At 47.5% G+C, this 23,613-nt stretch overlaps 1 protein-coding gene across 1 annotated transcript; it reads left to right on the top strand.

Moving 5' to 3' along the window:
* Positions 1-5,257: 5,257 nt before the first annotated feature.
* On the top strand, positions 5,258-22,824 carry LOC132250739 (cytochrome P450 2J4-like). The gene is made up of 10 exons (XM_059727894.1): positions 5,258-5,521; positions 11,550-11,712; positions 12,871-13,020; positions 13,590-13,750; positions 14,587-14,763; positions 15,414-15,549; positions 16,705-16,892; positions 18,661-18,799; positions 21,004-21,175; positions 22,383-22,824. The coding sequence occupies exons 1-10, from the start codon at positions 5,312-5,314 to the stop codon at positions 22,411-22,413; spliced, it is 1,527 nt and encodes a 508-aa protein (XP_059583877.1). The 5' UTR covers positions 5,258-5,311; the 3' UTR covers positions 22,414-22,824.
* Positions 22,825-23,613: the final 789 nt, after the last annotated feature.

Genomic DNA, 23,613 nt, shown 5'->3' with positions numbered 1-23,613 from the left:
GTTGGCTGCCCTGTGACTGCTGACCCTCTCCCTGGGGGAAGCAGGGCCCCTCTCTTGGCTCCCCCGACCGCAGCCATCAAGGCTGGGGTGGGTGAGCTTGCCCCAGGTGGGTCCCAGGGCCTGGGCTGAGGCCCCTCTCCCATGCCCATCATGCAGCTCCTTTAAGCCCTACGCTGGGGGTGGTCCGCACTGCATCAGCAGGAAAAGGGTGGTGTGGGGTAGGACGGTGAGGTCCAGTGTAGGGATGAGCAGGCGAGCGTGAAACATGGCTGCCTGGCTGTCATTGGGACCGTGTCCCCAGGTTGGATGCTGAAGAACCTGCACGGGGGTGCCACACGCGTGCGTGCACTCGTGAGGAGGAAGCACAAGGTCACACTCGCACCTTCCTCCTCCTCCTCCATGGGAGCTGGGGATGAGGAGGGAGGTGGGCTGTGTGCGCGTGGCCGTGTGTGAAGACCAGGCTTCTCATCCCTGATGGAGCCAGGCAGTGTCCTGAGGCGCTGCTTCTCCTCCTCCTCCTCCTCCTCCTCCTCACTGTTGCTGCTGGAGGCCAACAGCCGGCTGCTCCTCCACGGCTTCCTCTACCTGGTGCTGTACGCCCAGGTGTCCCAGGGCAAGCCTGCATTACGCTTCGTTCATTCATTGAGAAGTGAGTAGCAGCGGAAGTGCTTATTTTAGTTAAGAATTTGGTATTATTACATTGTTGCTTTTATATTGTTTTTATTTGGGATTTTAAACCACATTTCCAGACCCATTTCATTGTCATTTCCTGCAACTTCATTGGTGTCAAAGGTCACATGACATCACTTTCTGATGTGATACCGCTTCCTGTGAGGTCTTTGAATATGGCTCGCTGGCCCAGTGGGTGATAAAAAGTTCATGATCCAGCCCCATGTTCAAAAAGGTTGGACATCACTACTATAGAAGATGAAAGGGCACACAGGCCCAGTAGGGCTTCTAGGATTTGTAGATGCATTGGGAGAGTACCTGCAGTAGGGAATGTAATTCTTAATGCATCATGGAAAAAGGAGGACAAGCAGTCTGAAATGCAACCCTCCTGTATTTCAGGTGGGGTCAGGGATACCGCCTACCTTTGATAAGACTCTAGTAAAGACTGCTTTGCCACAGACACTTTCTTCAACTTTGTATAAATTCTTTCAACTTGTAAAAAATGCTTAGATCAAATTTCAATTTGGGGTACCTCAATACTGGAGGCCTGAGTTGAGACATCTCACGTTGGTAATGCATTTCATTATGTGATACTATGCCGTGGAGGCAGAGTTGGGAGCAAAACGTATGCTCAAAATTTAGAACACCCTAAATCATAGACCACTCTTAAATATTTAGGCCTTGTCCTCTCCATCCTTCTTTTGTCTACTCATAAAAATGGGTACAATATTAGTTATTACTTGATTCATAGAACTCTTGTGAGTAAATCCAATCATATTACTTTTCCCCATGGAGAGGCAGGCTCCATGGATTGGGGGAGACAGAGGATGTGATATACTTTGAATTTAGCAAAGCTTCTGACATGGTCTCCCACAAAATTCTCAGTAATAAGCTAGGGAAATACAGACTAGATGAAAGTACTGTAAGGTGGATACATAACAGGTTGGATCATTGTGCTCAGTGAGTAGTCATCAGTGGCTCAGGAAGTATCAAGTGGGGTTCCCTAGGGGTCTGTCCTGGGTCCAGTATTGGTGAACATCTTCATTAATGATTTTGATGATAAAATTGAGTGCACAGTTGGTGCATTTGCAGATCACACCAAGTTGGGTGGATCTGAAGACCCTGTGGACGGTAGCACTAGGATCCAGAATAACCTGGATAAACAGGTGAAACGATCTGAAAGCAACTAGCTGAAATTCAACAAAGATAAGTGCAAAGTCCTGAACTTGGGATGGAATAATTGGATGCACAAATACAGACTGGGAAATGGCTGTGTAAGCTGCAGTACTGCGGAGAAGGACCTGGGGGTTACAGTGGACTGGAAGCTGACTATGAATCAACAGTATGCTCTTGTTGCAAAAAAAGCCAACGGCACACTGGGTTATATTAACAGGAGTGTCACTTGCAAATGAAGGAAAGTGATTCTTCCTCTCTTTTTGGCCATGAGGAGGCCTCATCTGGAGTACTGCATCCAGTTTTCTGCCCCTACGCTTCAAAAAGTATGTAGACAGATTGGAAAGAGTCCAGCGAAGAGCAACACAAATGGTTAGCGGCCTGGAAAATCATATGTATGAGGAAAGGCTGAAAGTAGTAGAATATTTAGGAAAGAGAAGAGAAGACTGAGGGATGAATTAATTGTCTTCAAATCCCTGAAGGGTGATTATAAGAAGGAAGGAACTTTTTCCCTGTGACTGCAGGGGACAGGACTAGGAGCAATGGTCTCAAGCTGCAGCAGAATAAATTTAGGTTGGAGATTAGAAGGAGCTTCCTGATTGTGAGGGTGGTCAAGGATTGGAAGAAACTACTTAAAGAATTTGTGGCATTTCCATTTCTGGGCATTTTCAAAACCAGGTTAAGAATATACTTGGCTGGGATGTTTTAGTCGGGAATGACCTTACCTGGAGCAGGGAACTGAACTGGATGGCCTCTTGAGGTCCCATTGAGCCCTGCTTTCCTACGATCCCATGATCCTATTTCAGTTTGGAAATGCTTCTGTGGTATCTCATAGGGTTTTAGCTTGGGTGTTTTCATACTCCTTTTTAATCCAGGACCCCTGGTGGGACCACCACAGTGTACTGCTGTCTTCCCTCTAGAAGCGGAGAAAAGGTTTTACATTGTGGGAGATTTACTGTACCCAGGGAGGAGCCCACCGAAAAGAACGGGGAGAGGCTCTGACTGAAATGGTAGCTCCTACAAAGCCCCGCAGCCGCCTACCAATTGCTAAATACTTACATTCTTGTATTTTAGGGTTTTTTTGACCCAAAAAACCTCAGTTGCAGCCCATCCTGCAGACTTTGTAGTAGAAAATCAAAGGTAGGTACCAATTTTCTCCTTTAGCTTTTAGTTCTCTGCTTACTATGATTATATCGCTATTAATCACATCATAGTTTTACCTGCTATGGAGTTTGGAACAAAATCAATATCTTCAGAACAATGTCCTGGATTTTGTAGGAAAAGCACACTCCAAAGCCATAAAGCAGTGTCAAGTCATAGTTTATTCCCTTCACAGTTCCCAGGAAAACATGACATGTCATACTGGGTCATTCCCCAGGTCCTTCTAGTCCAGGAGCCTTTATTTATAGTGGCTAAGGGAAAGAGTATTTCTATAGGACCTATCAAGACCACATCTCTTCCCTTACAGCTTCCAGCATTCAGAGGCCTAGAAAATCAGTAGAATACCCAGGGACCTCTTCTTCCAATGATGCCCTGAGATCATCTGCAAAAGAGAGAGGTAATCGTGCACGTCCCAAATAGTAACCTCATGTTCCTTCCTCCCTGCTCCCCTTTGACTTCAGTGGAACTGCCCTTGGCCCCATTCCTCTCCTGCAATGTACTGATAGGGAGATAAATAAGGAAATAATTGAGTAATATATTTTAAAGTTTGCATTTGTGTGAAAATGCTTCTGCCCATACTGTTCTGTCTCTTTCAGGGCTCTCAAATATTAGCCCTTCAAACAGTTTTTTTAAAAAGCTCTTTTAATTAGAAATTGTAGAAGTTTTGCTCATTTATTTGACTAAAATACATATTAGACAGAACTTCTAATGCCATTATGTAGGTGGACATACGTTGATTTTGTTTAGGATAGAGGCAAGGATATTTTACCAGGGTTTTCCTTCATAAAGGATGTTTTCTTTGAATATAACAGGAAAACTCAGAGTAACTAGAGGCCTTTTCCACTGAATTTCACTGGAAATCTAAGGCAGTGAAGTAATTTAATGCCTCTGAAGAACAATTTTTGTGTAATTGCACATTTAAGCCACATGGGAGAGTCCTCTGCATATCACATCACCGCAGCTGTCCTACAGAGATGGGGATTTTGTGAGTGAGCTATGTTTTCAGCTGAAGGTTTCACCCCTTGTCATTTTTAAGAAGGGCTTTGCGTTTAGCAAGCTCACTTCTTTCCAAAATACAAATAAAAGGATGTCTCCTTTCTGGAAATACATTCCTTGTCCATGTTGCTGTTGTGATGATGATAATTATTGTTCTTATTATGATTAATAGTAGTATGAACAGTAATAATAATAGTGATGATGATGATGATGAGACAGTGTCGCTGTCCTTTTGCCCTTTCATACTTAATGTTATGGTTCCCTATAAAACGGGCCTCAAAAATCTCTTTCACTGAGTCTTTCCTTCTCTCTTCAGTGAAGGCAAGGGCACATAGAAGGGCACATGAGGGCAAAGCCAGCCTTATGGGTGGGCGACATGGGAGACTGCCCAGAGCATTGTGGTTAGGGGGGCGCCACACACACACACACACACACACATGCGTGAGCAGCCTGCACTCCCTTCACCCTGAGTGACCCTGCCCCTAGGCAGGAGGAGTGGTGCCCATCCCAGCCCACCCCCCGCCTCCAGCTGGTGCTGAGGACGAGCCAGGCATGGGTGGGGTAGTTCCTGGTTCAGTCCACCCTCCTTGCTCGCGCACAGCAGCAGCGGTGCCTACCCACCCCCCTGCCTGGCACTGGCACTGGCACACCATGCTGCTCGACCTCCCTGCCAGACTGTGCCCTGCCTCTGCCGGCAGCAGTGTTGCTGACCTGTAGAGGAGTTGGGGGCATTCAATTGCAAGTTCCCCCAGGGTGCAATTTTCCCTAAGGCTGGCTGTACACGTGGGCATTTTCCTGCTATTCTTGGGTTTTCCCTGATGAATCTGAATCCACCTGGAGCCTCCCAAACTTTCTAATGCCATGTGGCCGGCTACACTTTTCTAACAGCCTCCAAAAGAGGAGGCTGCACTGGACTCCACAGCTACACTAGGATTTTAGCCTCTCCTTCCCTCCTTGTCTCCATTGACTCTGTCTGCCCCCTGCCAATTTAGGGAATTTACTCTCTCTTTCTTTCCTTAGCAAGAGATTGTTCCCAGTCCTAACACCATGCAGTGTGAGGAGGAGAGACATACAGCCACACTGCAGTTTCCAATCTGGCTTCCCTCTGGGAGCTCTCCTAGTTTTATTACTATCCCTCTAGCATTTCCTTGGCGTACTTTCTCATAGGTATGAATGATGAGGACTCTACCATCCCTCCACAGTTGTTTGTGACCTGGCTCCTCCTCCCAAACCCAGGGGCGGGTCGGGTCGGGTTGCTGCTTTACTACCTAGTTTCCTTTCACAATAGTTTCTGCCCTTTGTGCAAGTCAAAATGCAGCTGCAGTTTCTCTCGTCTCTAACCGTTCTCTGGGAGAATGTGTCCTTCCGGACCGTTGCAGTCTTCATAGGTGCATTTCTTTTGATAGCAGATTGTATGAAAAGGAGACGTGCAGTGAATTTCCCTCCAGGACCGCTGCCTCTTCCGTTTCTGGGCCACATATTGCATCTTGACTTCAGGCAGCCTCACATCTCCATACAGAAGGTAAGAGGTAATGGGAGAGGAATCAGAGACACTCCTTTTCAAAAGTAGGGTTACCGTACATCCAGGTTTTCCTGGACATGTCCTCTTACTGGACCTCTGATCTCCATCCAGGCAGTTTTTAAAAATCTGAACCAATGTCTGGGATTTTGCTCTGCTCCCTTGGTGGAAGTGGGGCAAAGGGTGATTGGAGGCAGTGTACGTATGTGCATTTGTACACGCACACACATAGCTGGCATGCAGGCAGGCAGGGTCATGGCAGTAGCCCCAGCAGCTGCATGCAGGTAAAACAATGGGGGCGGGGGTTGGAGGGCCAGGGCTTGGGGACTATCTGGGGGGCTGTGTGTGTCTATGTGTGTGGCAGAGGTGTGCGGAGGGAATGGGTGTGTGCAGGGGGAGTGGGTGCCTGCTGGTGCTGAGGGAAGCATGGTGTCCGGGGGCTCGGGCTATGGCATGTGAGTGGGGGGCAGGTACTTGCCCCTCCAGCGGGGGAAGAGGGCAGTGGGGAGCTCTGCAGCCAGGCTGGCAACACCAGGGATGGTGCCTGTGCTCCTGGGGCTGGGCTGACCAGGAGATGCTGCCCAGGGCAGGCATGGCCAGGCTTCCTGGCACGGCACTGGAGCCCCAGCCCAGGGAGGTGGGTGCCACAGGCATCCCCTCTTCCCTCCCACCTGTGCCAGGGCCAAACTCGCTCCACTGCCGCCCGCACAAGTTGGAGTCACTGCGCTTGAGCCTGGTTGGCATGGGGGCAGCTGGTAGCCCCCTCCTGCAGGGCTGGAGGGAGCAGGGGGCTGTGGGTCAGGAGTGAGGGGCACCAGCATGGCCGGGGGGCAGGAGTGAGAGGCACCAGCAGGGTCAGCGGTCCATGCGTCAGGAGTGATGGGCACCAGCATGGCCTGGTGCGGGGGGGATGAGGGACTGTGGCTCACTTCTCAATGAATGAACGAAGCGTAATGCAGGCTTGCCCTGGGACACCTGGGCGTACAGCACTAGGTAGCGGAAGCCGTGCAGGAGCAGCCAGCTGTTGGCCTCCAGCAGCAGCAGCGAGGAGGAGGAGGAGGAGAAGCAGCGCCTCAGGACACTGCCTGGCTCCATCGGGGATGAGGATCATGGTCTTCACACATGGCCACGCGCACACAGCCCACCTCGCTCCTCATCTCCAGCTCCCATGGAGGAGAAGAAGGAGGAGGAGGAAGGTGCTAGTGTGACCTTGTGCTTCCTCCTCACGAGTGCACGCACCCCCGTGCGGGCTCCTCAGCATCCCACCTGGGGACACGGCCCCACTGACAGCTGGGCAGCCATGTTTCACGCTTGCACGCTCATCCCTGCACTGGACCACACTGCCCGGCCCCGCACCGCCCCTTTCCTGCTGATGCAGTGCGGACCACCCCCAGCGTAGGGCTTAAAGGAGCTGCATGATGGGCATGGTGGGGGCCTCAGCCCAGGCCCTGGGACCCACCTGGTGAAAGCTCACCCACCCCAGCCTCGATGGCTGCAGTCGGGGGAGCTGAGAGAGCCTGGTTGGCATGGGGGCAGCTGGTTGCCCCCTCCTGCAGGGCTGGAGGGAGCAGGGGGCTGTGGGTCAGGAGTGAGGGGCACCAGAATGGCCAGGGGGTGGGAGTGAGGGGCACCAGCAGGGTCAGGGGTCCATGGGTTGGGAGTGATGGGCACCAGCATGGCCTGGGTGGGGTGGGGGGAGCGATGAGGGACTGTGGCTTTTGATGGGGGACTTCAGTTTGGGAGTGAGGGGCACTGGCAGGACCAGGAGGCTGTAGGTGGGGAGTGAGGTGTACCCCCCTGACAGGTGTCCTCTTTCTTGGAACTGGAGATATGGCAACGCTCTTCAAAAGTAATAGCCAACAGGGTGTGATGAGCAAAAGTCTTGAGGCGGCAGCTGAAGAACACCCCGCACGGCTCTTGAGGGTAACTGGCTAGTTAGCTCTGGGCTACTCTGGGTTGCGCCAGCTGCTGGCAGTCCCTGTGAGCCACCCACCGTGGCAACCTGCAATTGTTATAGTGTAGGAAACCCGGGTCACATGCTTCTCACCTGGGCTGGGTGTGGGGGCATCCCCCTGAGGATCCCGTCCCCAGTGGAAGTGCTCAAGAAACAGGGTGCACCAAGGCTGTCTGCCAGAGATGGGGAATGCTCCCAAGCAAACTTGGCATTACAGGTGAATCGAGACCTGCATGTTACAGATGGCAGTGTGTCAGGACAAATGGGGACTAAGGGAACTATAGCTTGGTCAGGGTTTGTCACACATGCAGGTAGGGTGACCACATGTCCAATTTTTTCTAGAGCAGGCCCATGTTAAATAGCCAGCTGGGCATCCTGAAAGTTTGCTCAAGTGCATGTTTTAGTCCAATTTTCAGCAGGACAGCAGGACACACGTTTAAAATGGAACAGCCCTCAGGAAAATGGGACTGTCTCTCTCCAGTTTTGGTCTCTGGTCCTCTGCACCATCCTCTCCTCCACCAAGTCATGATGTCTGGTGTGCTGAGACCAGAACTGGGAGGCAGTTAAACATGCCAGACAGCAAGGGTAATGGGGTTGGGGGCATGGTGTCCCATTTTGAGGCCAGGAATATACGATCATCCTGCCTCCTGGGGCCTTGCTAAGTATGCAGTGATATCATAGATTTCATAGATTTCATAGACATTAGGGCTGGAAGGGACCTCAGAAGATCATCGAGTCCAGCCCCCCGCCCAAAGGGCAGGACGTCAGCTGGGGTCATAGGATCCCAGCAAGATAAGCATCCAGTTTCATCTTGAAGGTGTTCAATGAAGGCACTTGAACAACCTCCGGTGGCAGGCTGTTCCAGACCTTGGGGGCTCGGACAGTAAAGAAATTCTTCCTTATGTCCAGCCTGAAACGATCTTGTAGTAGTTTGTGACCATTCGTCCTCGTCATCCCTTGGGGCGCTCTGGTGAACAAACGTTCCCCTAGATACTGGTGATCACCCCTGATAAACTTGTAGGTGGCCATCAGATCACCCCTGAGCCTGCGCTTTTCCAGGCTAAAGAGCCCCAGGGCTCTCAGCCTGTCATCGTAGGGTCTGCTTCCCTGACCCCTGATCATGCGCGTGGCTCTTCTCTGGACTCTCTCAAGCTTCTCCACATCCTTTTTGAATTGTGGAGCCCAAAACTGGACGCAGTACTCCAGCTGCGGCCTCACTAAGGCCGAGTACAGGGGGAGAATGACGTCCTGGGATTTGCTTGAGAAGTATCTATGGATGCAAGCCAGCATTTTGGTCGCTTTACTAGCCGCAGCATTGCATTGCAGGCTCATGTTCATCTTGTGGTCAATGATGACCCCCAAGTCTCTTTCTTCCATAGTGCTAACCAACATAGCACTGCCGAGCCTATAAGGATGCTGCGGGTTTTTCTTCCCAAGGTGGAGAACCTTGCATTTATCGGCGTTGAACACCATCAGATTCTCATCCGCCCACTTGCTGAGCCTGTCCAGGTCAGCCTGGATCACCCGCCTGTCTTCTGGCGTGGATGCTTTGCCCCAAAGTTTGGTGTCATCGGCGAACTTGGCCAGTCCGCTTCTGACTCCAGTGTCCACATCGTTAATGAAGATGTTGAACAGTATGGGTCCAAGGACAGAGCCCTGGGGGACCCCACTGGTCACAGGACACCACGATGAGTGACTTCCATCAATTACTACCCTCTGGGTCCGACCCCGGAGCCAATTTTCCAGCCAGTGGATCGTGGGGGACCCAAGGCGACAATTGGCCAGTTTCTCCAAGAGACGATCATGGGACACCAGATCGAAGGCTTTTTTGAAGTCAAGATATATGACATCAATCTCATCTCCCTTGTCCAGGTGATAGGTCACCTGGTCGTAGAAGGAAATGAGATTGGTCAAGCAAGACCTACCCGCAACAAACCCGTGCTGGCTATCCCTTAAGATGTTGGCGTCGGCCAGTCCATTAAGGATGGCCTCCTTAATAAACTTTTCTAAGATCTTCCCCGGGATAGAAGTCAGGCTGATGGGCCTATAGTTAGCCGGATCCACTTTCCTCCCTTTCTTGAAGATAGGCACCACATTGGCCTTCTTCCAGTCTTCGGGCACTACACCAGAGCGCCAAGAGTTTTCAAAGATCTGCGCTAGAGGCTGGGCTATGATGCTTGCCAGCTCCTTGAGTACCTTGGGGTGAAGATTGTCAGGGCCGGCTGACTTGAAGGTATCCAGCTTCTCAAGATGTTCCTTCACAAAGTCAGCATTAATGGAGGGCAGGGGATCACCCTCACCCGGACTTCCCGGCCCTGTAGCAGGCACAGGCGTCCCATGGGGCTGATGAAAGACCGACACAAAGTACCTATTTTATAGGTTGGCTTTTTCCTGGGCGTCAGTTGTCAGTTGCCCCATCTGGCTCAGCAGGGGTCCAACGTTGCCTCTGCTTTTCCTCCGGCTCCCCACATATCTGAAAAAGGACTTTTTATTGTCCTTGATGCTCAAAGCTAGCTGGAGTTTAGTTGCAGCCTTGGCTTTCCTGGTCTGCTCCCTACAGGACCGGACCAGTGCAGAATAATCCTCCTTGGAGGTGACTCCCATCCTCCATCCTTTGTAGGCCTTTCTTTTTAGCCTCAGGAGGTCTGGTAGGTCCCTGGAGAGCCAGGGGGGCTGTTGTGCCCTCTTGCTGCCTTTCCTCTGAGATGGAATAGACTTAGTTTGTGCATTGAGGATCGCTCCCTTGAGGAGCAACCACTCTTCTTGAACTCCCCTCTCCCTGCGGTCACAGTCCCTTAGGGCCTCACTGACAAGCCTCCTGAGCTTGTCAAAGTCGGCTTTCCTGAAGTCAAGGACTTGCGTGTTGCTGACCGACTTGCCAGCTTTTCGGCAGATGGTGAAGGTGATCAGCTCGTGGTCGCTGTCACCCAGCTTCCCATCGATCACTAGGTCGCCGACTAGGTCCTCGTCAGTAGCCAGCACCAGGTCAAGCAGCGCTTTGCCTCTCGTTGGCCCATAGACTTCTTGAGTCAGGTAGAGGTCATCCACGCACGAGAGGAAGCTCTGCGACCGCTCAGATTTCAGGAAGAAGAAGGCCTACAAAGACTTGACAGATGAGATGTTGCTCATAAAGAGGTACCACGCATAGAAACACTCAAGATTTGAAAGGTTCTGAGCTGGGATTGAGGTGCTCAGCAGGATTAGAAGGACTCATGATGGATTAGGAGAAATGAGATGGGTAAAATCTCCAAAGGATTTTCAAGAGTTCATTGCAGAAGAGCTTGGAATGATTTAATTACAAGACTTTAGGAGGTATGAGCTGGCACGAACTTGCACGGAAGTTGGGGCTAGAAAGGCCTGTAGGACAAGCAGTGACGATGAGTCAGGAACCCACGAGGATTGAAGGTGACCCAGAAGGTCCAGAGGAGCTTAGAAATGACTCTGTGATATTCGGCCCCTTTGCCCTTCTTTTTTCCCCAAGGGTCACACAGGAACCCAGTAATTTCATTTATTTTCACAGCTTCCAGTCAGGGCCAGCCAGGGGGGAGCAGCACAGTTTGTAATAAGCAGCATATGAACCAGAGACCACCAGTGCCTCTAACAGGACAGGAGCACACTGTTTAAACCAGAATATTTGATTTCTTCACCAGGGGAGGCAGGTCCCAGGTCCCAGGCAGGAAGGATTTGGTTTGATGCTTTGGGCTCTTGTATTTTGAGATCATTTAGGCCAAGACATAAGGTGGTCCTAGTGATATAACAGCTTTCTCCTACTGTTACCTCATTCCCTTTTTTTTGTTTGCTGCAAACACCTGTAACGTTTTGTTGTAAGCTCACAGGGCCAAGAAAGGAGGGCTTGAACAGCATGGTCCTCCAGCGCCATTGTAATACAACTTATCAATCATAATTGTTGGGGGGAAAGTAAAGCATTGTAGTCTAAATCTCCCAACCATGCAGTTGGTCAAATAAAAAATATCCCCAACAAAAATCCTGACTGCTCACATATCTTAGGTCCCTAATTCTCATTAACAAGCAAGTTTAACTGTGAACAAAATCACTCAATCTTTTCTTTTTTTCCAGTATGCTGAAAAATATGGTGACGTTTTCAGCCTGCAGTTTGGTAGTGAGCATATTGTGATTGTAAATGGACTCCAGCTTGTGAAGGAAATACTTGTTTATCAGGGTGAAAACTGTACTGATCGTCCACCGATCCCTATTTTTGAGGAATTCGTTGGTGGCTTCGGTGAGTTTTTCTTTCTAGGACAAGCATTTCTATTGTAATGTTTCAATAATGACTGCACCGATCCTGCAAACACCTGCACGTGGGTTTCACACAAATCCCCTCTAAGCAGTGACAGCATAGTGACTGTCATGGACTCCCCAAAGGGGCTCTTGTTTGGGATCCCCAATCTTAATACAGGTCTTCTCTGAGTGCCCATCTGAAGCCACCCCAGGCATCGCTTCTATAGTGGGTGACTCTCTGGCTTCAGTTTTGACTCTGGAGCCTGCTGGTCCCTGAACCCTCTGCTCATCTGTGGTCCACCAACAAGACGTGCTCTAGCTCCACTCCTGGACAGGGCCTTTGCCTCCTAAAGAAGAAGGACAGCACCTCAAAGTCGCATGCAGTTCAGCAGGCAGCCTCTTCTGAACAGACAGCAATTATTGGTCCACTCTGATCTTGCAGGCAGAGTCTTCCTGCCACAACACTTGAGCCAAATCTTAGGCAGAGCTTTGGCTTAAAAGTCAGTAAGAAGACTTGAGTGGCCTCCCATGAGACTCTCATTCCTCTCCGTCCTGCCTTTGTTTCTCCACCTTGAGTCTCTGGGAGTCTCTTTTCCAAGCTAGTCTTTCACATTAGGGCTTCTTTCATGTCTCTCTTGGGTACCAAATACATCAGAGAATTTAGTGCAAAGACCCAACTCCATTCCCAGGCTAACCTCAGTGCAATGTTACCCCAAATATTTTCCAAGTTATAACCATGTATGAGAAAGTCAAGGAAATGGAGGCATGCAACATTATCCTAGAGATAGTAAAAAAAAATAAATTCAGAAGTATTATAAACAATATCAAGTCCTGTCTCAGTAACTTGGGCCCAGATCCTCAAAGACATTTACAGGCCTGGTTCCATTTAGGCTTTCATATATATCCCATGTTCTGTTTTCCCACGTATGCGGCTGTGTGTGTAAATATATAAGTAGATTTGTTTTCATAGCCCAACACTGATATCCCAAGAATCCCAATGTGAGAGTGATGGAGCACAGATAAGAGGCCAAACGAGAGCAGAGCGTCCTCTGGAAAGAGAACCAGGCTCACTATTAAAATCCCAAAGGGAGGAAGAGTGTTGTGATTGTCCAGTCTCCTAAGGTCACCACAAAATAACAGGGATTATCTCTCACCACAGGCGTGATCTTCTCTAACGGATATAATTGGAAAAAGCAAAGGAGATTTATCCTATCAACTCTGAGGAATTTTGGTCTGGGGAAGAAGAGTTTAGAGAAACGAATACAGCAGGAAATCAGGTACCTCATTGAGGCAGTTGAGGAAGAGAAAGGTAAAGGAATGATTTGTGAAGTGTTTTTTTTTTCATTAAGGAACAATAATGTGACTATTATGGGCATGAAATTGCATGTGAGTTCTCTGGAGCCATTTTGTCTTTATTTGGCTCCTTTTTAAAAACTCTGAAATAACTGAGATTTAGGTCAAGACCTGGAATTGGATCCATAAATTTGTCCAGGTTTGGGTTTTCTATCTATCAGGAATGGACCCAAATTCTTCCACACAGAGACATGGATTCACAAAACAATCTACACAATTGTTTCCATTAATGACAAGGGTGAAGACGCATGGAATTAACCTCCCTAAGTCTTTATGAAGGTGGAAACCTGTGTAAAAATATACGCATGCACTTATAAAAGCTATAAAGCCAACTTGAAGTAGCTGCTTGTTCAGTCACTGTGTTTAAAGCATTTTCAGTACTTGGGGTCACCGTGTAAGAGACATTGCTCACTTGGGTGGTATGTAGGATGCCCATATTGACATTTGCACTCCTCTCAAGAGCTTTTTTATTTGTTTTTCCGCGAAGCTGGAAGGATCTTATCTCTCCCTTTTGGTGTTTTCCAGGGAATCCTTTTGACCCTCACTTTAAAATTAACAATGCTGTTTCCAACATCATTTGTTCTGTCACTTTTGGGAGCCGGTTTGAATATGATGACAGTCGATTCCAGAGTTTACTGCGGTTGCTTGATGAGACAGTGCAGCTCGAGGGAAGTTTTTGGATCCAGGTACAGCTTGTTCGATTTCTGACTTCAGGCAGTGTAAAGACTTTATTTTGCTCTCCCTGCCAAACATCCTATGATATCATACTTGAGTTTGTCAGCCTGGTTCTTGGCCCTAAGCACACTTCTCTTGGGCCTGATTGAGGTGTTCAGATGCTCTTTTCCCCAAGCAATCCTCTGCCTTTCCCTATCCGTTCCCTAGTTTTTTCTCTTGAGCTCCCTGGGGTTATCCTGCCTGATCCTCAATTCTGGTTTCTCTTTGGGATGTGTCACCCTCCCCTGCAGAAGGTGATTCCTCCTCCTTCACCCAGGGCTGATTGGATAGCCTGTTCTTGATTCTGATGGTCCATACCCTAGAGAAGCCTCTCAGCCTTTTATAGGATTAACTGAAAAGCAGCAATAGTCCGCTCAGCATGGCCTATACTTGTGCTGGTGACTGCAGCTCCTAAATTTTACCTTCCATCAGATACTTGGCCTTGGTGCCCTGGCTCTGATCAGTGACCAGGACTTCAGCCCTCTATCTTGCCTGCTACTTACCTCTAAGTTCAGAGGAGAGCAGCCTCAAGTGCATGCACGGCTTGCACATGGATGAAAGGATGGCATGCTATAAACTGAGCAGTTAGTTCAGAGCCTGCTGGTTCAGAGATGCCTGGTATCACTTCCTGGCTCTAAAAGAGATGATCTGTGAGACCTTGATTGAGACCTTTAATCTCTCTCTGCCTCAGTTCTCTGTCTTTGCAATGTCGAGGCCTCTCTTCAGGAAATAGATGTGGGGACATTATACTGCACTAGCCTATTTTTCTAAAACCAAAGTGTCCTTTCTTCTGTCTCTGTGCCCAAAGCTGTATAATTCCTTTCCCACCGTAATGAAGTGGCTCCCAGGACACCATCACACCCTTTTTAAAAACTGGGAAAAACTGAAGTGTTTTGTAAAAGAAGAGATTGCAAAGCACAGGGAGGACTGGAATCCAGCAGACACCAGGGATTTCATTGACTGCTATCTGAAGGAAATCGCAAAGGTAATTGAGTTTCATGAGCAACTGACCCTCGGTGAGTTAACACTTCGGACCTGATTCAGCCAAGCACTTAAGCACATAGCTTCAGGTGCGCGGGTGGCCCCGTTGGCATCCAAATAACTCCTCACATGCTGAAAGAGAAGCACTTGCTTGAGTGTCTTGATGAACTAGAGCCTGAAGGTGTGTTTAGATACATGGACTGTGTTCTGGGCTCACACCCAAAACCAGCTCTAGCCTACAGCCATCTTGAACCAAGCACTCAGCTCTAAAATCAGCAGAAACTTCATCCAAAAGAATGAAGCTCAGTCTTCCCTGTTTTAAGCTCTATTCTTGGACATGCTGGGGGCTGGCAGCTCTCCCTGAAGTCAATGGACATTGCATGCAACATCTTGTAGCAGTAGTGTACCTAGGGGGAAGGAGGAGGGTGCTGGGCACCGAGGTAGACACAGGGGCCCATCCCCACTGGCTTTTGCCATAGCAGCCCTGTATTGCTCAGTTGTAGGTCTAAGACTGGACCAGCCCTGCACTACCCCCAGGGCACAAAAACTCCTTAGTTGAACCTCTGCTTTGCAGATCTGAGCCTGCAATGTAGCGTGGAAGCAGACTAATAAACATTCATATGGAATTGATTAGAATTAAAACATTTTCTTTAGAATGAAGCCAATTCTACTTTCCATGAAAACAATCTCATATTTTCTACACTGGATCTTTTTTTTGCTGGAACTGAGACAACCTCCTCAGCCATCCGCTGGGCCCTAGTGTACATGGCCCTATATCCAGAAATTCAAGGTAAAATGGTTTTGTTTCTATCCCAGCATCAGAGCCTTCTGGTAGGATTTTGAATGCTGTTCTATGAAATGCCTATGCCTAAGTGCTTTCTTTCCAAAGATTTTCCCCATTCAGAAATGTTTCCCTGATAAACATTTGGCAAGTAATGTAGAAGCAAGAAGAAAACTCCACAGCCACAGTAAGCTTGATCGAGGGAGAGGATGGCATTGTATCTAATGTACCTGCTTCAGTGATGTTGCTCATGGATTTTTAAAATGTGGCCCTTACTTGTGCTTGTTCTTCTGTCCCAGGGAGATCTCCTTCAGTACAGACAGACAAAAGGCCAGTCTGTGCTGGGAAAATGTGGGAGATTGCCTCAGAGAGAAAACTGGTGGATAAGCATCTTCCTGGTCAGGTTTCCCTTGGAACATCCCTGGGAGCCCTGACACCAATATTTTGAACAGGGACAGAATATGGATTGAAAATACCTCTTGCTGCCTATATACATGGTCGGGGGTGGGGTGATTGGTTTAATTAGAGCGGTTCCCAGATAGCTGCTCTAATTAAAATGGCCCACCGTCATGGGTATTAAGCTCCTGCGTATTTCCAAATGGGCATGGGGCACTTTATATAAAGCTCATGCAATGCGGTTTAGATAAAGTGTCCCTGCAGCCATTTTGAAATGTATGGGGGCTTAATACACGTGACAGCGAGGCGATGCTGGAGTGTTCTAATTAGAACACAAACGAGCACGTCTATAGGCACCCCCTGTGTCTATTGTGCGAGGAAGGAGTGGTGTGTATGAAGACAATTTTTTTGCACAACACGCAGAGCCCGAACGCAGGTCTTTCAACTCCCGGTCCATTGTTCTCTCCACTGATCTATATGTCCTTGCTTGATAAGATGGTTCAGTAAGTGGAGGTTCATACCATATTGTCAGCAACATCACTGGCATGGACTGGGGACAGTTTTCTCCCCCTTTGACTGCATCAGAGGCAATTGACCCTCTAACGAGGTTTTCTATTTATTCTTTAGTTACACAAAAAAATCCTCTTGCCTCTAGTGCTTAAGGCCCAAGACACTCTTCGTAAGCCAACAGGCATACCTTTCTATGCTTACTGGTGCATTCAGATGTAGATACTGCACTCTGGTACTTAAACAGAGCTCTTTCCACAGAGAGAGTGCAAGCAGAGATCGACACAGTGGTTGGCCAGTCTCGCCTGCCAGCCATGGATGACAGAGACAACATGCCATACACCAACGCGGTTGTGCATGAAATTCAAAGGATAAGCAACATTGTCCCTTTAAATGTGCCCCGAAGGATAACAAGGGACACGACGCTGGCTGGATTCCATCTGCCAAAGGTAACCTGGAAGGAAATGTAGTCTTGCTTTTTATCTTGGTTTAGGGAATTAATCAAGAGGAGTTTGAACTAGAAACCCACATCTGAATGCCTTCATACTTCAGGGCAGGAAAGGTATGGTTCTGACCCATTTAGAGAAGCAATCCAGATCCAGACCTGCATTTTACAGCTGCTCCTTATTTCTATACACATTCCCAGCACCATAGAGGTATTTGAAAATCAGACCAGAGTTTTTGACCTGATGACTACAAAAACCATAATGGAATATATTTTTATTTAATAGCTTGAAGCCATAATATATGGGCTAAGAACAGGATCTAGCACAAAGAACAGGATCTAGCACAAGCTCATTGCTGAGGCTATTGGCTGACACAAGATCAGTAGAGTTCTTGGTGCCTGCAGGTCTGTTTTGGGGGGGCTTGGAGCAGGGAAATAGAAATATTCCCTCTTCAGCACCTCCAGAAGTCTTCACAGCTGCCTCTTTGGGGCCTGCAGCATTTCTGACTGCCTCCAGCCAGACTGCCAGGCAGAAACTTCTCCTTATGGGAAGAAGCAGGTGGAATCTCTGCCCCAGCTTTGCCCAAGCAACTTTAATCCAGAGTTTGCTCAGGTCTTGACGCCTGGGCAGATTCATCTTCTCCCTCTCTCCTCCCTGCTCAGGGAAGTGTAGGACCCATGTCCATGGTCCTCCTGAGTTTCCCGCTGACTGGCAGCCTCATGCTGGAAATCAGCCAGACAAAACCAGACTGGGGACCATTCTGTCAGTCAGCGTGAACCAGGAGAACATTATCCTGTGATGATGTTGGACTCAGTTGCAGGTAACTCTTCGCTGATTAAACCTATTGGAAAATATTATACAGTAGGAGATGCTCAGGACCAGATTACCAGTGGGTAGATGATGAAACTGTATGGAAATAAGTGCACTCAATCATTACGCAGCCATTGTAAGGTACTAGTTAGTTAGCTACATATTGTTTTTTGAAGGCCAGTACTCACCAAGAGCCTAAAACAGGGGTTGCAATCCTTTGTGAGGCTTTATGCTTTATAAAAAAGCCTGAACTTGAATTTTCAGTACTTGTATTCTGTTAGAAATTCAGAACCTGTCCTAAGAGACTTTGGAGTATTAGCAGCTTTATAACATTCCCTATATCATTGAATCATAGAAAATTAGGGTTGGAAAGGATCTCAGGAGGTCACTTAGTCCAACCCCCTGCTCAAAGCAGGACCAGCCCCAACTAGATCATCCCAGCCAGGGCTTTGTCAAGCCAGGTCTTGAAAACCTCCAAGGATGGAGTTGCCACCACCTCTCTAGGTAGCCTGTTCAAGTGCTTCACCGCGCTGCTAGCGAGAGAGTTTTTCCTCATATCCAACCTAATCCTCCCTTGCTATATGAAGGCAGCAACCCTGATTAGGGGAGAGGGGAAGTGATTTGTGCTCTGTCTGGTGATTGTATTTACGGTGACAGTTTTACCCAAATTTGTGATAAACAAGCTAAGAAAAAGGTCTCTTCCTCAGACATCAACACCTCACCCCTAGGACTGAAAAAACTCTCCCAGGTCTTCCAGGCAGGCCAGTAGCAAAACCAAACTCAATAATCTACCTCCAGGGCAAAAAGACAGGCAGGAAAAACATCTCTTACAAACAAACAAAAAACCTGCTGTTTATACCATCTGCAAGATAAAAAAAGAAAGGCCCTTGCCCTTCACTCCATTGCAGGTTACAATCAAAGAAACAGAACTGGTTTTAAGTCCTTTTCTTTCTCTGTCCAGGGGATCATTCTGATCGCCAATTTGACGTCAGTGCTGTTTGACAGGAAGGAGTGGGAAACTCCTGATGCTTTTAACCCTGAGCACTTTCTGAAGGATGGCCAGTTCAGGAAGAGAGAGGCTTTCCTGCCCTTCTCAGCAGGTGAGATCTGCTTGATTCTCTCCAGTAGCACCAGGTTTGGGCCGCTGTGTTTCTACCTAGGAACTGCATCTGGAGTACTGTGTCCAGTTTTGGCCCCCCTACTAAAGAAAGGTATGGAGAAGTTGGAAAGAGTCCAGTGGAGGGCAACACAAATGATTAGGGGGCTGAGAGCACATGACTTCTGAAGACAGACTGAGGGAACTGGGCTTATTTAGTCTGAAGAAAAGAAGACTGAGTGGGGATTTGATAGCAGCCTTTAACTACCTGAAGGGTGGTTCCAAAAGAGGATGGAGCTGGACTGCTCTCAGTGGTGACAGGGCATCTACATGTGCATTTACACATGCCTAAAGTGAATGCGCATTACCTTAATGCGCATGAAGCGGGTTTAGGTATGGGTCTACATGTGCAGGTGTTCAAATGCATTAATGTTATGTGTGAACTGACTTGGGACTAAAGTTCATCCCAAGTCAGTCAACTTACACAGCATTAATGCGCTTTAAAGCATCTATATATTTGTTAATGCACTTTAACTATTTGAGCCTAAATTTGATTCTTGCATTTGCAGGTGTCCAATGTAGGTGCAAATAGACTAAGTTCACCATTTTTAATGCACATTAAGGGTGTACACATGTAGATGTGCATCCTTAATGAGCATTAACTTCGGCTAATATGCATTAAATTGGCATGTGTAGTCACACCCACAGATGACATAACAAGGAGCAATGGTCTTACGTTGCAGCAAGGGTGGTTTAAGTTGGATATTAGGAAAAACTTTCACACTAGGAGGGTGGTAAGGCACTAGAACAGCTTACCTAGCGAGGTGGTGGAATTTCTACCCTTGGAGGTTTTTAAGGCCTGGCTAGACAAAGCCCTGGCTGGGATGATCTAGCTGGGCCTGGTCCTACTTTGAGCACAGGGTGGGACTAGATGACCTCCTGAGGTCCCTTTCAACCCTAATTTTCTATGCTTTTATGAACTAGACAGCCATCCAGGCATCAGGAGCAGAAGGGATGAGTGAGCCACAGACCAACCTGAGTCCTGCTCCCTAAAGTCGGCCTAAATGCCTGGGGGCTGATTTCTGTAGCTAGTGCTCCAGGGCCCAGAGCGCTGTGTACACTGCAAATGTAGAAAAGGGAGAGGCTTCTGCCTTTTAACTGGAGCCTGCATCTCCTGCTGCATTAGGTCACAGACAGCCATCTCTCCCTATCCTGTTGAAGCTGGCCCCCTGGGCAGTCAGGGAGGGGAGTATATGTGAGGCCAAATGATATATAGGGCACCTTCCTAAGGACGGTGGTGAAATGAGCTAGACTGTGCCTGAAAAAATAGGGTGCTCTGGGCCCTGGCCTTGCCCTGGGCCAGCAATTAGTGTACTCTAATGTGAAGTGGGATATCTAAGTTCAAATCCCTTGAGACTGAGGGTGACCTAGAATCTGTGTCTCCCATTCCCTGGGCAAGTTGCCCAAGTACTAGCCTGAGAACTAGGACAACCTTCCTTCTTGGCCAACCAGTCACCAGTTGTACTTTTTCCACAAGTAACATTCAAGCAGCTTCAAGTGATTTAGAGTTTACAGGCCTATGCCACTGGAATAGGATCGCAGCAAGACTACAGCAAGAGCATAAATGGCTGGAGTAAGGTCTTCTGTGCAGGCTTAGAAAGCCCTAGCCTGTTGCACATGGTAGAGTAAGACCTAAAAGTCTGCTAAATGCTTCAACATGACACGTGTGTGACTACAGTTAGCTGCTTAAATGCTACTTATCGGCCTGAGGGGGAGACAAATTGGGTCATTGGGCGTTTCTAGACCTGGGAGGTGGGCGGGAAGGGCGCTTTAATTAGCAAGCCATGCTAATTTAAAGTACCCAAGCGTCACATGTATCAGCATCCCTGCGCTGAAAAAATGGCAACGGGTTGCTTTGAAGTAAAGCACATTCAATAAGCTTGAGTTTAAATCACCGCACCACCGTTTTTCAGCATGGGGGCTCTGATACACGTGATGCCGGAGGCCGGTGGAGCACATTAATTTCTGCACTCCAGCATGCTAGATTCATTGAGTTTGCTCCAGCCTGCTGGATTTACAGCACATCGGAGCAGCCTCACTCCATGTCTATAGGAGCCCATTGTTTTTACTTACAAAAAGTACCATTGCTGGTAGAGCTTTTTAACACAGTCCTTTAGCTGATACACACAGATGTTGCTATTGTTTCAGGGAAAAGGGTTTGCCTGGGAGAGCAGCTGGCTAGAACGGAGCTGTTCCTGTTCTTCACCGCCCTTTTTCAGAAGTTCACGTTCCAGGCACCGAAGAACACGAAGCTCAACCTCCAGTTCAAAATAGGCATGACCATGGGCCCTCGGCCATACAAGATCCAGGCTTTGCCTCGGTAGGTAGCGCTGTCAAGATCTGCCCTTGCTCCGTTTCTCAGAATTACAGGAATTTTTTCTATACACGGAGCTGTGTGTATTGTTCCCAAATGTCCCTACGTCCTCCATTTCTGTGTCCCAGTAAGGGGGTGGTTGCAGCTGTTTATCTCCAGTGTTTGGGAGTGCAAAGTGGTTACTGCTGTAAGGACAGAATAGGATTTCATACTTCCTTCTTCCATGGAAAAATTGAATACAGATGGAAATGTTTTGACAAAATTGTTAACGTTTTGTCCAAAAAAAATCTGTTAAAAAATCTAATGAGGAAAAGCACCCCAGGTTAGACCACCTTTGCTTCTCATATTTCAGGAGTGTTGGTTATAGCTCTGTAGTTGGTTTAATTAAAGATACCATATTTACCCAAAGACCCTTGTCTGCCGTTTCTCTTCATGTGCATTTCAGTCTTCCCTCATCCATCTTGATTGCTAAAAAACAGAGGTCCTTCACTTTGGGGTCACTAAACAGTGTAAGCCAAGGTGACTAAAACCAATAGCAATGAGAAGGTTAACTCCTGGGTTTAAATGAACTCAGCAGCTCAACTTGAAACCCATCAGTGACTTGGCATTGAACTTTTAAGTGTAGTCCTGTGTTAAAGTAAACCTTGTTTTTTTGCTACTATTTTAAATCCAAGTAGATAACTTGGGTTAGCCAAATGTAGTTATGAACATGTCTTGTTTATCACCATGTCAGCATATACACATATGACAATCAGTGAGGATTCTCATATTCCTCATTTGAGGATTTTATGAGGACAGTGTACTTGAACCGCTATGAAAGTGTATGATCTGTAGAAACCTGATCTCATTGGAAACTGGACGCCTAACTTATGTAACGGTAATAATCTATATTTGCTGACATTACAGACGTGGTTTAAAAACTAGAGAGACGCTTTGGTGTACCAGGCAAGATTAGCAGTACATGGACAATCACTAATATACCTATTATAAAATATTGATACCAAATATGAAATTAAGAACCACGGTAAATGCTTGTTTGGTCACTTATAGATGCCTTAAACCACGAGCAGTATGGTAGTTAGCAATCATAGGGCACTTATACACATGTAAGCTAACTACCATACTGCTCGTGGTTTAAGGCATCTGTAAGTGAACGAAAGAGTCATTTGCTCTGGTTCTTAATTTCATATTTAGTATCAATATTTTATAATAGGTGTATTAGGACCCTTCTACATGTTACATAAATGGCATGGACGTTACATGTGCATATACCTACACGGCTACCAAATACATCCCTGAAACATGGAAGATGTTGAATTTTAGTCCATTTTGGATTTTACCTTCATTGCTGAACAGCAAGAAAGATATCTACACCTCCCTGCCTTTCTGCCATCTGACACCACCAGGGAAGGAATCCTGCTTTATCTGCACGTCAGACAGCAACTCACAAAGACACTCTCATGGACCCAGAGGAATAGACTTCTACCTTCCACTTCCTCCATGCACAAATGAAGTTTGTTTTCTACCTGTGGGAACTTTTTACCGTCTTTATTTTTCCCTGAGCCTGAGGAAGGGCACGTGTGCGCTAAGCTTGCAGAAAAAAATATTTTTTTTGCAATTTCTTTGTTGGTCTAATAAAAAGTATCATCTCTGAACCCCGAGTTCTAGAGTTTTGCATTTCTTTTATATAATGTAGAATATTTTTATAGTTGGCTTGGATGGCACCTTAAATTGAACAAGTGCCCCAGAACCAGTGCCAGCATTCAGCTGATTGTCAGCCTCATACCATACTGAGTTATGCCAGGCTGCAGGCACCTGGCTTTCAACTTGCTTGTTCGGGGGAGCTCAGGATCATCGTCTCCAGCTCCCCCTGCACTGGCCAGTAGACAGAACATGATTGGGACCTGATACCTGATTCCAAACTGATGCCTCCTGCCATGCATGTGTGGCATGGTAGGAGGTATGATTGTTGGGGTTGGGGATCAAATCTCAGGGTGCCTTTAAGTAAATGTGTGCCAGAGGACTTAAGCATATCCTAAAGGAGTGATAACTTCCTTATTTTTTGTGGCTCAATGTAGTTAAACAACAGCTTTAGTTTGTAGTGTTGATTGTAGTTTCCAAACTCATTTAAAATGAATTACTGAGCAAGTTTTGATATGCAGCTGTTTCGGCTTTGACTAGCAACCCTTTAATTTTTGGCAAAATAAAAGGGGTGAAAAGAAATTCTGAGAATCAACTTATTGATTGCTTTCTAAGAATAAATCCACTGACTAAAAGGTCATTGGAAATGTCTTTTTAGTACTAACTACATAAAAGAACGGCCCATCTAGGACTGGCACCTGTTACAAAAGTGCAGAGCACGTAGAACAGATCATTACAGCTGATTCCTCTCTCTGTGCCCCTCCTCCTTCCCCCTTTCCCCCTGCCCCATAAAAGCCACACTC

The sequence above is a fragment of the Alligator mississippiensis genome, chromosome 5 (assembly GCF_030867095.1).
Source record: "Alligator mississippiensis isolate rAllMis1 chromosome 5, rAllMis1, whole genome shotgun sequence".
In the NCBI taxonomy this organism is placed as follows: Eukaryota; Metazoa; Chordata; order Crocodylia; family Alligatoridae; genus Alligator; species Alligator mississippiensis.
This window is presented reverse-complemented; position numbering and strand designations above follow the sequence as displayed.

What these genes read in the sequence shown, in the direction of transcription:
- LOC132250739 (XM_059727894.1), top strand. Translation starts at nt 5,312, where the DNA reads ATGCAGCTGCAGTTTCTCTCGTCTCTAACCGTTCTCTGGGAGAATGTG. An exon ending in GGCAGTTGAGGAAGAGAAAG is followed by an intron (nt 13,021 to 13,589) that starts GTAAAGGAATGA and finishes GGTGTTTTCCAG; the next exon opens with GGAATCCTTTTGACCCTCAC. An exon ending in CCTATATCCAGAAATTCAAG is followed by an intron (nt 15,550 to 16,704) that starts GTAAAATGGTTT and finishes CTCTTTCCACAG; the next exon opens with AGAGAGTGCAAGCAGAGATC.